This window comes from Pangasianodon hypophthalmus, chromosome 26 (genome assembly GCF_027358585.1).
Source record: "Pangasianodon hypophthalmus isolate fPanHyp1 chromosome 26, fPanHyp1.pri, whole genome shotgun sequence".
In the NCBI taxonomy this organism is placed as follows: domain Eukaryota; kingdom Metazoa; phylum Chordata; class Actinopteri; order Siluriformes; family Pangasiidae; genus Pangasianodon; species Pangasianodon hypophthalmus.
Window position 1 is genome coordinate 10,973,240 of NC_069735.1, and position 14,928 is coordinate 10,988,167.

The window sequence follows — 14,928 nt, forward strand, 5'->3', positions numbered from 1 at the left end:
AAATCAGGAATGCATAAACAAAGATCATTGGATGTACATTACTGCATTTTTAATACTACAGAAACATTTTTATTGGCACATTTTTAAGGCAGATGGGTCATTTTTAAGAAGGTCTGAGACTAAACTATTTATTTATTTATTTATTTATTTATTTTAATAAGTCTGCACTCTTACAGTAAAGGAGCTAGAAAAGGTTCAAGATGCAACACAAGAACATTATCTATCCTGACTCACACACACACACATACACACACACACACACAGTGTTTTTTTGTTTTGTTTTTTTTTAATTCAACATTTATTAACATGACATATGAACCAAAAGAAGAAGCCAGGGTTACAGGCATAGACAAAAACTACCTTAGTAGTTGGCAGCTTTTCTGTTACAGGAAGTGGAAAAAGAGTTAATATAAATTCTAATATCTTTATGAAAGTGAGAGAAAAGGGGGTGACTTTTAATACCTTACATTTGTGGATAAAATATTTTGCTAACAAAATAATTAAGTTACAGAGATAAAATGCACTTTTATATAGCTTCTCAATAATGAACAATCCAAACAAAATGTCTTTAAAATATAGCTCAAAAAGTTGGAGATGAACTGACAAATATCCTGCCGGAGTTTTTTAGTGGGAAAAAAAAGATGTAAACCATGCTCTGGAAATTATTTACAAAAGGTACAGTTCACATTTCACATCATATACCACATGGTGGTTAGCGTGCAGCGGATGTTACGACGCAGTACTTCAACTTGGGCTGCATCTTGGACAGCTCGCATCTCACTATAGTCCTGCTGATTACAGAAGAAAGCTTTGCATTTCTTTACAGATTTGTTTTCTGCTACGGGGGAAAAGGAGAAGGCTTGCAATTTTCCATCAAACGGTAAGTTAACTCACTTTTTTTTAATACAGAAACTATTGCTGACTGAAGCGTTTTTTTTTTAAATTTATTTATTTAAGATAAGATAAGATAAGATAAGATGAACTTTATTAATCCCCGAAGGGAAATTCAGGTAGTCTTGTAGATAAGTAAGAAAGAAAGTAGTGAGAGTAGTAAAGTAGTGAAGTAGTAAAGTAATGAGAGTAGTGATTGGTCATCTGCCATTGGCTAAGGTGTTGTAGAGCCTGATGGCAGTGGGGATGAATTTATTTATTTAATTATTTATTTATTTATTTATTTATTTATTTAAATAAGTCTACACTCTTACAGTAAAGGAGTTAGAAAAGGTTCCAGATGCAACAGAAGAACATTATTGATTCGTTTGATTGTTGTTTTTTAAAGTTGGGACATTATTTTTCAGTCTATCCGGACTCACACACATACACACACACACACACACACACACACATACATACACGCTGTGGTTAGGCCACTGTCAGTGAGGTGCAGTGACGCATCGCGATTCGAGAAATCTTGCATTATGACGTCACAGAGCCCTGCCTTCATAAATTGGGCTGCATCTTGGACAGCTCGCATCTCACTAGTTCCTGCTGATTACAGAATGGACTCTATGAAGAAAGCTTTACATTTCTTTACAGATTTGTTTTCTGCTACGGAGGAAAAGGAGGAGGCTGGCAAATTTCCATCAAACGGTAAGTTAACTAATTTTTTTATACAGAAACTATTGCTGACTGAAATGTTCACTATTAAAGATTGGGAGGAGAGAGGGGTCAGAGTTGAGTGTTCTGCTCAGTGATCAGGAAAGAGTTGCTAATTAGCTGATTAATTAGTTGAAGTTGTGTTAAATGAAGTAGATTGATCAACTTTGCAGTGGCTTTCCTGGACTAGAGACACTCCTGATCTAGATAAAGCATTTTTTTTAATACAAATTGGGGTTTGTAGCACAGGTGTAACGCTGAGGATGCTGGGGACATGTCCTCATCACCTTCTGAGAGCATAGTAGGTTTAAAAAAAAGTGATTATATAATAACCCTAGGAAAAAACTGATTCAAATACATTTTAAAATATCAAAATATCACTTAATCTATGATATATATCATTAATTTATTTATAAATATGAAATAGAAATGGAGGCTTAATACCAACTGTAGCTGTCATTATAATAGCGATATATATATATCAGTCTGACTCCTTGGTTTAGGTGATGTTAAACATATCAATAAAAGTGTAACACCGCCAGTCAGAGAATGGTGAATACTCTGGAAATCTGATTTATTTAGCTTTTTTTCTTTAAATTCCATTATTTGTGTCTTTTTTGAATAACCATTTTAAACAACAGTGTATGGTGATACACAGTTACTGTACATTATCATCAGCCAGCCTTAGTAACTTCTTAAATGTTTTCTTGAGTAGACCCACTTTTACCCGAGACCTGTGTAGAGGCATCCTTATCCTTCACTAGAGGAGAAAGCAAGGAGAATCCTCTAAAAGGAAAAAGGATGGATGTTTCTCATGAAGAACCTGAGCTCCAGCCCGAGGAGACAGAAGAGAATGACCTGAACAGAGAAAAGACTGAGAATGATTCAGAGGCATCCTGTACCTTCACTAGAAGAGAAAGCAAGGAGAATCCTCTGAAAACAAACAGGATGGATGTTTCTCATGAAGGAACTGAACCCAAGCCAGAGGAGACACCAGAAAAAAGGAGGAGAACAGACAGAGAAGAGAACAATCTGAACAGAGAAAAGACTGAGAACAATTCAGGGGCATCCTCCTCCCTAAAAAGAAGAGAAAGCAAGGAGGATACTCTAAAAAGAAAGAGGATGGATGTTCCTGATGAAGAAACTGAGCCTAAGCCAGAGGAGACACCAGAAAAAAGGAGGAGAACAGAGACAGAAGAGAACCATGAAAAGACAGAAAAGACTGAGAATGATTCAGAGGCATCCTGCTCCTTCACTCGAAGAGAAAGCAAGGAGAATCCTCTGAAACGAAAAAAGATGGATGTGTCTCATGAAGAACCTGAGCTCCAGCCAGAGGAGACACCAGAAAAAAGGAGGAGAACAGAGACAGAAGAGAACCATGAAAAGACAGAAAAGACTGAGAATGATTCAGAGGCATCCTGCTCCTTCACTCGAAGAGAAAGCAAGGAGAATCCTCTGAAACGAAAAAAGATGGATGTGTCTCATGAAGAACCTGAGCTCCAGCCAGAGGAGACACTGGAAAAACAGAGGAGAACAGAGACAGAAGCGAAACATGAGAAGACAGAAAAGACTGAGAATAATTCAGAGGCATCTTCCTCCCTCAATAGAAGAGAAAGCAAGGAGAATCCTCTGAAAACAAACAGGATGGATATTTCTCATGAAGAACCTGAGCTCCATCCCGAGGAGACACCAGAAAAAAGGAGGAGAACAGAGACAGAAGATAACGACGTGAACAGAGGAAAGACTGAGAATGATTCAGAGGCATCCTGCTCCTTCACTAGAAGAGAAAGCAAGGAGAATCCTCTGAAAACAAACAGGACGGATGTTTCTCATGAAGAAGCTGAGCCCAAGCCAGAGGACACACCAGAAAAGTGGAGGAGAACAGAGACAGAAGAGAACCATGAAAAGACAGAAAAGACTGAGAATGATTCAGAGGCATCCTGCTCCTTCAGTAGAAGGGAAAGCAAGGAGAATCCTTTGAAAACAAACAGGATGGATGTTTCTCATGAAGAACCTGAGCTCCATCCTGAGGAGACACCAGAAAAAAGGAGGAGAACAGAGACAGAAGAGAGCCATGAGAAGGCAGAAAAGACTGAGAATGATTCAGAGGCATCCTGCTCCTTCACTAGAAGAGAAAGCAAGGAGAATCCTCTAAAAAGAAAAAAGATGGATGTGTCTCATGAAGAAACTGAGCTCCAGCCAGAGGAGACACTGCAAAAACAGAGGAGAACAGAGACAGAAGCAAACCATGAGGAGACAGAAAAGACTGAGAATGATTCAGAGGCATCCTCCTCCCTCAACAGAAGAGAAAGCAAGGAGAATCCTCTGAAAACAAACAGGATGGATGTTTCTCATGAAGAAGCTGAGCCTCAGACTGAGGAGACGCCAGAAAAAAAGAGAAGAACAGAGACAGAAGAGAGACATGAGAAGACAGAAAAGACTGAGATTGATTCAGAGGCATCCTGCTCCTTCACTAGAAGGCAAAGCAAGGAGAATCCTCTAAAAGGAAAAAGGATGGATATTTCTCATGAAGAACCTGAGCTCCAGCCAGAGGAGACACCAGAAAAAAGGAGGAGAACAGAGACAGAAGAGAATCCTGGGAAGACAGAAAAGACTGAGAATGATTCAGGGGCATCCTGCTCCTTCACTGGAAGAGAAAGCAAGGAGAATCCTCTGAAAAGAAATAGGATGGATATTTCTCATGAGAAAACTGAGCCTCAGTCAGAGGAGAAACCAGAAAAAAGGAGGAGAACAGGGATAGAAGACAACCATGAGAAGACAGAAAAGACTGAGAATGATTCAGAGGCATCCTGGTCCTTCATTGGAAGGCAAAGCAAGGAGAATCCTCTGAAAACAAAAAGGATGGATGTTCCTCATGAAGAACCTGAACCCCAGCCAGAGGAGACACCAGAAAAAAGGAGGAGAACAGAGACAAACGAGAACCATGAGAAAACAGAAAAGACTGAGAACAATTCAGATGCATCCTGCTCCTTCACTAGAAGAGAAAGCAAGGAGAATCCTCTAAAAAGCAAAAGAATGGATGTTTCTCATGAAGAACCTGAGCCTAAGCCAGAGGAGACACCAGAAAAAAGGAGGAGAACAAAGACAGAAGAGAATGACCTGAACAGAGAAAAGACTGAGAATGATTCAGAGGCATCTTGCTCCTTCACTAGAAGAGAAAGCAAGGAGAACACTCTAAAAAGAAAAAGGATGGATGTTCCTCATGAAGAACCTGAATCCCCGCCAGAGGAGACACCAGAAAAAAGAAGGAGAACAGAGACAGAAGAGAACCCTGGGAAGACAGAAAAGACTGAGCTTGATTCAGGGGCATCCTGCTCCTTCACTGGAAGAGAAAGCATGGAGAATACTCTAAAAAGAAAGAGGATGGATGTTCCTCATGAAGAAACTGAGCTTCAGCCAAAGGAGACACCAGAAAAAAGGAGAATAGAGACAGAAGAGAACCCTGTGAATGAGACTGGGAAAGATTCAGAGGCATCCTGCTACTTCACTAAAAGGGAAAGCAAGGAGAATCCTCTGAAAAGAAAAAGGATGGATATTTCTCATGAAGAAATTGAGCCCAAGTCAGAGGAGACATCAGAAAAAAGGAGGAGAACAGGGACAGAAGAGAACCATGAGAAGACAGAAAAGACTGAGAATGATTCAGAGGCATCTTGCTCCTTCAATAGAAGAGAAAGCAAGGAGAATCCTCTGAAAAGAAAAAGGATGGATGTTTCTCATGAAGAACATGAGCTCCATCCCGAGAAGAAACCAGAAAAAAGGAGGAGAACAGAGACAGACGAGAACCCTGTGAAGACTGAGAATGATTCAGAGCCATCCTGCTCCTTCACTAGAAGACAACGCATGAAGAATCCTCTGAAAAGAAAAAGGATGGACGTTTCGCATGAAGAACATGAGCCTCAGCCTGAGGAGATGCCAGGGAAAAGGAGGAGAACAGAGACAGAAGAGAACCCTGTGAAGACTGAGAAGACTGAGAATGATTCAGAGGCATCCTGCTCCTTCACTCGAAGAGAAAGCAAGAAGAATCTTCTGAAAAGAAAAAGGATGGATGTTCCTCATGAACAAACTGAGCCTCAGCCTGAGGAGATGCCAAGAAAAAGGAGGAGAACAGAGACAGAAGAGAATCCTGTGAAGACTGAGAACAATTCAGGGGCATCCTGCTACTTCACTAGAACACAATGCAAGAAGTATCCTCTGAAAAGAAAAAGGATGGATGTTCCTCATGAAGAACCTGAGCACCAGCCTGAGGAGACGCCAAGAAAAAGAAGGAGAACAGAGACAGAAGAGAACCCTGTGAAGACTGAGAAGACTGAGAATGATTCAGAGGCATCCTGCTCCTTCACTAGAAGAGAAAGCAAGGAGAATCCTCTGAAAAGAAAAAGGTTGGATGTTTCACATGAAGAACATGAGCCTCAGCCTGAGGAGATGCCAAGAAAAAGGAGGAGAACAGAGACAGAAGAGAATCCTGTGAAGACTGAGAAGACTGGGAACAATTCAGGGGCATCCTGCTACTTCACTAGAACACAATGCAAGAAGAATCCTCTGAAAAGAAAAAGGATGGATGTTCCTCCTGAAGAATCTGAGCCTCAGCCTGAGGAGATGCCTAGAAAAAGGAGGAGAACAGAGACAGAAAAGAACCCTGTGAAGACTGAGAAGACTGAGAACGATTCAGAGGCATCTTGCTACTTCACTAGAACACAATGCAAGAAGAATCCTCTGAAAAGAAAAAGGATGGATGTTTCACATGAAGAACCTGAGCACCAGCCTGAGGAGACGCCAAGAAAAAGGAGGAGAACAGAGACAGAAGAGAACCCTGTGAAGACTGAGAACAATTCAGGGGCATCCTGCTACTTCACTAGAACGCAACGCAAGAAGAATCCTCTGAAAAGAAAAAGGATGGATGTTTCACATGAAGAACCTGAGCACCAGCCTGAGGAGACGCCAAGAAAAAGGAGGAGAACAGAGACAGAAGAGAATCCTGTGAAGACTGAGAAAGATTCAGGGGCATCCTGCTACTTCACTAGAGCACAACGCAAGAAGAATCCTCTGAAAAGAAAAAGGATGGATGTTCCTCATGAAGAATCTGAGCCTCAGCCTGAGGAGACAAAAAAGAGAACAGAGCCCAAAAGAACAGAGCCCAAAAGAAGAATCAACTCTTATCGAAACGGTCTGTCAAAAGTCACACCTTTCATATTACTAAAATTTTGGAGTCATAATAGTTGTTACCTGTGGGAATAGCACAGAGCTGGATCTCTGAAAATATGAGAAAATATGGTTTACATTGTATGAAAAAAAAATTATTGTATAATTTTTTTTTAACAGCAAAGTTTCATGGACGCTACACTGTGGGAAATCTGCTGGGAGAAGGAGGCTTCGGTGCCGTCTATGCAGGCCTTCGGAAGTCAGATGGGAAAAAGGTGAATATCAGCACATATACAGTTAACTTGCACTACTGAACGCAATACAACACCTGTAGAGCATGACATATTACTGAGACCCCAGTGATACAATCATGTATCAGGTATCAAACGTTGTCTGTTTTTATCATCAAGATGACATTTTTTGACTGTATATGTGTAGCTTTTATATACCTAAATGCTACAATAAACAACCAGAAATTATTGTACGCATTTGAACAATGAATCTAATAACTACTTAATTTATTCTTAAAGGAAAACTCCACCCTGAAACCCCTTAACTATGGTTAGACTGAAATATTTGTGAGGTACCAAGCAGTTTTGGTGCTAATTTGTTGGTTGTTGCTGTATTTTCATTATTTCTGTGAGAAGTTAATGGTTGTCTGCTGCCCTGATGTCACAGGGAGACATTGCTAGCACAGTTACAGTTGTGTTTAATGGAATAAAAAAAATTTAATGCTCTCGTCATAAGGAATAAGAGACAGGTATTGCTGACAAAAGAGCAAAAGATTCTTTCACTCACTCACTCACTCACTCACTCACCATGTTTAGCAACTTCATCTAGTGTAGAAGTAGTGGAGAAGGAATACACTAGACTCGGCTAGTTAACAATCTACGGGATGGCGAGCGTGATATTTGCATGAAAATTGTAGCTTTAAAACCTGATCTGTCTGAGTGGAGTGTACAAGTGAGGAGGTGAGAGAGCTGGACAGACTAAAGGACTAAAGCATCGCTGCATTGCTCTCTTTAGGTAGAGATGAATTCTCACTGGTGCCACTATCAGCACGTAGTCGACTGGCATTGTGGGGAATGTAGGAAACTGTTATTACTGCTTATTAGCTTAGGCCTGCCAGTAATAATGACCGAACACTTGAGAGAATCAGTTTGTCAGTCCAGTAGCTTAGAATTTTAGCTGTGTATGGTCATTGTCAAGCAGATAACATCCACGAAAAGGCAATTACATGTTTTCTGAGTAATAATATCTTGGCCCTACATTAAATCAAGTCCTATATTTATATATGAGTTTGTATAGGCAGACGTTGGTTAGCTTGTCAGCAGGCTACACATGAAAACTGTACTAAGGTAAATAATAGCAATGTAGCTAATGATCTATTTCTGTGTTGCAGGTGGCCATTAAATTTGCACTCAAGCAAGAATATGAACCATTTATCACTCTTGTAAGTAAACTTTGTTTACTTTTATGATATTCCAGATGACAAACACTTTCTAGACAAAAACATATGAAGTGGGAAAGTGTATTAAAATGTGAAATGTGACATGATAATCAACTACCTCATACAGGGTGGTCAGAGAGCCGTGTGGAAGTAAAACCTTTATTTGATACAGAGATGGGTGATAGATTATGAATTAAAAAGCAAACAAACAGCATTTTATGGATTTTTTTTCTCATTTTATCATTTAAGTAATTATCTACTTTGTTTAACACAGCTGCATTCAAATCGTCATTGGATGGCTGTTATGACTTACTTAAAAAAATATTTTAACTGCAAATTGATCAGCTTGATTTTGACTTCACATGCATTTCTATCCAATCCAATACTAACCACATGCACTCGGTTTTTAGCCCGGTGACACACGCAGACTCCCTGTTGAGGTGGCGCTAATGGAGCTTGTGTGCAAGCCGCCTCGCTGTCCATATGTGATAGAGCTGCTGGAATGGTTCGAGACACCCACATCTTTCATCTTGGTCCTGGAGCGGCCCGACCCCTGCGTTGATCTTTACAAGTACTGTAGACGTCTACACAAAAGCATGTCTGAATCTCTGGCTCAGATCATCATGGAGCAAGTAGTTCGAGCTGCATGTCACTGCCGAGACCGGGGTGTGCTCCATCGAGACATCAAGGAAGAAAACATTCTCCTGAACCCTCACACCCTGGAAGTGAAGCTGATCGATTTCGGCTGTGGTGATCTACTTAAGGACACCCCCTACACGGAATATGCGGGTAACTGCACCTCAGAGATGAGTAGATTTGATGGGAATCTGGTGGTGGATCATTTTTGTGATCTTACTGAAGATACTATTTCTCTGTCTTTCATTCAGGCACTCCAATCTTCTTCCCACCTGAATGGATCGTCGAACAAAAGTACGAGGCGGAACCTGCTACTGTCTGGGGTCTGGGTGTACTCCTGTATAGCCTGTTGTGTGGAGAAGAGCCTTTTTATGAACGCGTCGAGATTGTTAAAGGCAAGCTGCACCTCCCTAAAGATCTGTCTAAAGGTGAGAAAATACAGACTCGTTGCATTCAAACCTGTACACAAAGCTGGAAAACTTCCATATCAAACTTCTAAACTTCCATAGATAGAATTAGAATTATTTAAAAAATGACTAACTGACAGAAACTATGAATATGAAGAGAAGTTACAGTAACTAATCGTCTGTTTTAACAACACTACTGCACACACAGCTTCCTGCAGTCTGATAAGGTGGTGCCTGGAACGGGATCCTCTAAGACGACCAACCCTCAAGCAGATCCTCACACATGACTGGTTCTGAAGCCAGGTTAGTGCTGAACAACAGAATAGACCTAAATATAGTGAACTAAGTGAGTGTAAAATCATTTTGTCTAGTGCACGTGGATTGTACTGAATACTGAGTTCTACAAAACAGATTGCTCTACTAACAATATTAAATGCAAGTAATTGAAGAAAAAATATAGGTCAGTATTTATGATATTTAAATGAGGATATCTGTCACTTTTGGTTCTACAGGTTCCTTCCTTACAGAAGAAAAAAAAAGAAAAAAAAAAGCAGCCAGGGGTCGCCAGGGTCGGTGAGAATCTCCTCAATACCTTCATGTGTGCTGAAAAACATTCCATCAAAGTCATAAATTATGTCAGTCATGAAGTGGAAACCACACTTGACTTATGTATAAATACTTAGGTGTCGATCAGCTTCCCCACAATGGGAGCGACAACAGCAGATTGGAGTGTTTGTTCCAGTCCTAGCAGTAGAAACATTAAGGTTCTGCCACTGCAGGCCATACGTGATGCAATATCGTAAGCTCTCGAGAACATCTGAGCACACAAACACAGAGAGAGAGAGAACCAGATCCAGTGTGGAGAATGACGGGTAAACGATACGGTGTTATCCTGCTAACGTAGCAGTCTCAGCAGCGAACAGCGCACGGCACAGTGAGGGCGAACCCACTCAACCAGGTTTGGGGGGTAAAGGGTAAAGGGAGGGTGTGTGGCAATCACATTCGAGTAGATAACATGGAGAGATGACGGAAGAGTGGAGGGAACCCGAGTACAGCCCCAGTATGCGCGTATGCAGAGTCCTGCTAAATAAAGTGGGTTTAAGGGAATAAGTGTGCGGTATGGCAAGAGAGAACCTCTCAGCCACCACTAGCAGCACTGGCTTGAATAGTGGTAGGCTAGACACTGTGGAGGACATGGTGCCGAGGGAGAAACCAACTCGGCAGGAGAATGAAAGGTGAGTGTTGCCACTGAGCAGCAACACGAAGCAGGCCGCAAAGTTAACTTGCAACCAGTGCCATGAGTGAAGCTAATATAGCTAGCAATGCTAATGAGGGAAAACAACTCAAAGCTAGCTGGCGTCACAGAGATCACACAGAGAAACATTAAAGATACATTTACTGTGGCATGACAGAAGACAGGTGTCAACTGACACCAGTTAATGAGCTATATGGTGTACATGTGTTCTTACTGAGTCTTACTTCATTTTGTGACTTTTGAAGTCTTGGCATGTTTACACACACACAAGAAGGTAACTGATTGATTTTCACTGCCCCTGGTGTCTAGGAGGGGTGAAATAATGTCCACGAGTTCATCCCTGAAAAAAATAAAGCTTGATTGCAGTTTAATGGCCCTGTCTGATTTCTTATAGTACATAAGTTCAGATGAAACCTACACTAACATGATGTCCAGATGTGCTGGCCTTCTTCAAGTGATCTACACAGGACAGATTTTTCTGATGTTAAGGACATAGACAGAGGTATTTTTAGAGCTCAGTTTGTGAAAGCATTTCAAAACCTGTAAAAATCATCAAATTTCAAAGTTTCATGTGGTTTATCTTTACACATTTGTGACCAAAATTTAGGTTCTCTAACAACCATAAGAGTGCTGTTGAGCTCTGCTCCTTCTCCGAAAAAGGATGAATGCAATTCACCTTGCAGGCAGCAGAGGCCTCTAAAAATCAAGAACCGTGCTTTTAAATCACAAAACTAGCAGGCAAAATAATCATGTGATGCAGTAACACTGCACAAATGACAATTTGAGAAAATCTTTAATTTAGATTTACACAAATAAACATTTCAGAACATTTTATTATAAAATAAAACTGTATAGAAGATTGGTTTACAGTGGAAAAAAATAGCAAGTAAAAATATAATATTTCTTATTAGATTATTGTGTGTTTCTAGTCTTGTTCTATTGGCAGAAAACTTTTATTAAAATTTCAATTAAAACAGAAGCAAAATGAAATCAATAGTACAGGACAATTTCAGGCTTTGAATGTACCACTGGTCATGATGCATATTTAACATATGCATCATGACCAGTGGTGCACAGTATTTTATTTTTATGATTGAGTAACACAAATATCCAAACCTAGATTAGACAAGAGTCAAACTAACAGTGTGTGTGTTAATATCTATGAGTGTTGGTGACAATGCTCTGATTTATACATCATCCAATATCAATGCTACAAACAATGAATAAAACATAATAGGCGAGAGATCAAAATAAAAAAAAATCATATTATCTACTGTCCTTCACTAGTGCTTATTCATCCTTAGTCATATTAGCAGGCTTGAATAAGTTGTTATCTGGTCTTTTGCAATATTCACAGGATTTATAATAAATCCAATTTAGTTGTATTTTGTACTATTCATTTTTTTTGTATGAGTTGCCTCATGAGAATTTGTTTCAGCAGTCAGTCTGCGGTGAAATGATTAGTACCATGAAGAAGTGCATATATCAGTGCTTGCTGCAACTTTAGCCTTGTAATTATTTCCCTTCGTTATTGTACAAGACCATGGAGACGTAGTGGATTTTTAGAAAGAGAAAATGGGACACTTTTATATACAGAATACACCACAGGCTCAGCCTCAAATGTCCAGCTCATGGGATATGGAGCATCTGATACCTTTTGTACACTTTTCTGGCCACAAGTTTCAGAAGGTTTTGGGTTGCAAACTAAGTGGCTCTCTACAATTTCACATACACTCACCATCCACTTTATTAGGAACACCTGCACATTCATGCAGTTATCTAATCAGCCAATCATGTGGCAGCAGTGCAATGCAAAAAATCATGCAGATACAGGTCAAGAGCTTCAGTTCATGTTCATATCAAACATCAGAATGAAGAAAAAATGTGAGCTCTGTGATTTTGTCTAGGGCATGGTTGTTGGTACCAGATGGGCTGGTTTGAGTCTTTCAGAAACTCCTGATCTCCTGGGATTTAGAGTTTGAATAGAATGCTGCGAATGGTCCTTCATGGCTGCTTGAACCAATCTGGCCGATTTCTTCTGACCTCTCTTATCAACAAGGCATTTCCACCCACAGAACTGTTGCTTACTCAATGTTTTTTTTTTTTTTTGCACCATTCTGTGTAAATTCTAGAGACTGTTGTGTGTGAGAATCACAGGAGATCAGCAGTTTCTGAAATCCTCAAAAACCAGCCCATCTGGTACCAGCATCCATGTCATGGTTAAAGTCACAGAGATCACATTTTTCTTCATTCTGATGTTTGATATGAACATTAACTGAAGCTCTTGACCTGCGTCTGCATGATTTTTAGCTGCTGCCACATGATTGGCTGATTAGATAAATGCATGAATGTGCAGGTGTGCAGGTGTTCCTAATAAAGTGGACAGTGAGTGTATATTCACTTCCATGTGGAATCCCACAGAATCCCACTTTAAAAGGTATTAAAAAGTTTTATTTGAAGTAGTTAGTGGAGAGTAAACCAAGAGAGATTTTAGAGAGTAACGCTTAGGGAGGCTGAGCTCCCAGTAAGAATGCTCTCGTACTCTAGGCAAGTGCACTACTTAGGATAATAAATACTGGCTTATACACTCTATGAGGTTTACTTTAGAGTCAGTAGGATGTCATTTGGGATACAGCCCTTATGTTCAGTCAGTCTGACTGATTGGCAAAGGTCGCAATTTTCATAACAGTACTGCACCCATTGGCCCAACACTGGCAAAGAGTGCACTTTTCATAACAGCCTTACTGCCATTGACCCAGCATTGGCAAAGGGTGCACTTTTCATAATAGTACTTCCCCCACTGACCCAACATTGGCAAAGGGCACACTTTTCATAATAGTACTGCCCCTACTGACCCAACGTTTGCAAAGGCTACACATTTCAGAACAGCCCAGCCTTACATTTACAATTATCTATGTAACTTATTTACCTGAAGGCAGCTTGATGAAGCAGACACTAGCTACGGTACAGAGCTAGAGACATTAAGTCAGAACAGGGAGTTTTCACAGATTTTAATCTTCCCTCTCTGGTCTGATTAATGAATTGATTAAATAGCTTGTTTCTTACTGGCCGTAGCTGTACTTAGTCAAGATGTGTTGCTAATTTCGATCTGTTTGTACTATATTATATTATATTATATTATATTATATTATATTATATTATATTATATTATATTATATTATATTATATTAACATCAGTTAAATGAATACTAAGAGTGTGACTTACTAGAGAATTCAGTGAGGCTAAATCTGCATCATCCAGTAAATGCAGTTGCCTAACTATGCATTGCTACACAAGGGTTACAAAAATGACATTGCAAATGTATACCACTCTAACAAACTTGCCTATTGCCTTGTTTTGTTCAGAACAAAAGTACTGCTTCCTACATCGAGGCCTCCAAAACCCACATTGCTGCTTACAAGAAAGAGGTATATCGTCGCTAATTACCGTAATCATTCTTCATTCTTTGGGCTTAATTTAGCAGTTGATTAGTAAAAGCTGTGTTTAAAACCTAAGTGTTTTCATGATTTATAAAAAAAAAAAAAAGCTTCTACATATTCACGTGCGTATGTTGAAAATTCCAATCAGCCACAAATTACTAAGTGTGTTCAAGGCACAGACTATTTACATTTAGCCACGCCCACAAAACTCCATAAAAAGCAAAGCTTATAGAGAGCTGAAAATGACAAAATAATAACTGGATGGTGAAAGAAATGCAGCTTGAACTCAATCTTCCAGGATACCACAGACACACATAATTCTTCCTGCATCAACTGGGTGCCATTTCTTTTCATACATTTGTCTTAATGCATGGATTTGTATTGAATTGCTTTCTTTCAGGTCATTGATATGAAATGCCCAGGTTTCACAAAATTTTTTCTATTTAATTTGTGTGTGAATTGAAATGAATAAGCTACTGAACCTTGACATAATGCGTATATACAACTGCAGTAACTCACAGCAATTATACGATTTGAAGACTGTTGATTGAGGTCCATGTTAGGGAATCTACTTAGACGTGAATGTATACAAACTCAGGAGCTCTTATACGATACAAACATTTTTCCAAACCACGTTTCTTGAGTGAATGCTCCTGCAAATGGTTTATGAATAATTTTTTTCATATCCGACTTGATAAATCAGGCCCATTGCTTGGTAATAAATATTATCATGTTTAATTGACACTTTTGGAGAGCGGTGTATCACTGTTCTGTTCCTCACAGCTGGAGAAGTTCAAAAACATGATTCCCTTCAATCAGATGACCACCGAAGACCTGAACGCTGCCTTCCCTGAGACCAAGCTGGACAAGGAAAAGTACCTGTACTGGCCACACAAGCCTATCACTGACCTGTAGTTTCTTTAAATAAATGTGTACAGTCTGTAAACATCACATCATAATGTGATATTTTTCTTTCATTCTTC

At 39.7% G+C, this 14,928-nt stretch overlaps 1 protein-coding gene across 1 annotated transcript; it reads left to right on the top strand.

Moving 5' to 3' along the window:
* Positions 1 to 2,397: 2,397 nt before the first annotated feature.
* On the top strand, positions 2,398 to 9,546 carry LOC117596166 (serine/threonine-protein kinase pim-2-like). The gene is made up of 6 exons (XM_053229665.1): positions 2,398 to 2,982; positions 6,930 to 7,031; positions 8,159 to 8,209; positions 8,617 to 8,995; positions 9,094 to 9,270; positions 9,458 to 9,546. The coding sequence occupies exons 1-6, from the start codon at positions 2,398 to 2,400 to the stop codon at positions 9,544 to 9,546; spliced, it is 1,383 nt and encodes a 460-aa protein (XP_053085640.1).
* The last annotated feature ends 5,382 nt before the right edge of the window (positions 9,547 to 14,928 follow it).

Bases quoted from the DNA above. Each gene is read 5' to 3' on its own strand.
- LOC117596166 (XM_053229665.1), top strand. From the start codon at position 2,398: ATGGATGTTTCTCATGAAGAACCTGAGCTCCAGCCCGAGGAGACAGAA. The intron at 8,210-8,616 runs GTAAGTAAACTT...CTCGGTTTTTAG, and splicing joins ATGAACCATTTATCACTCTT to CCCGGTGACACACGCAGACT. The intron at 9,271-9,457 runs GTGAGAAAATAC...CTGCACACACAG, and splicing joins CCCTAAAGATCTGTCTAAAG to CTTCCTGCAGTCTGATAAGG.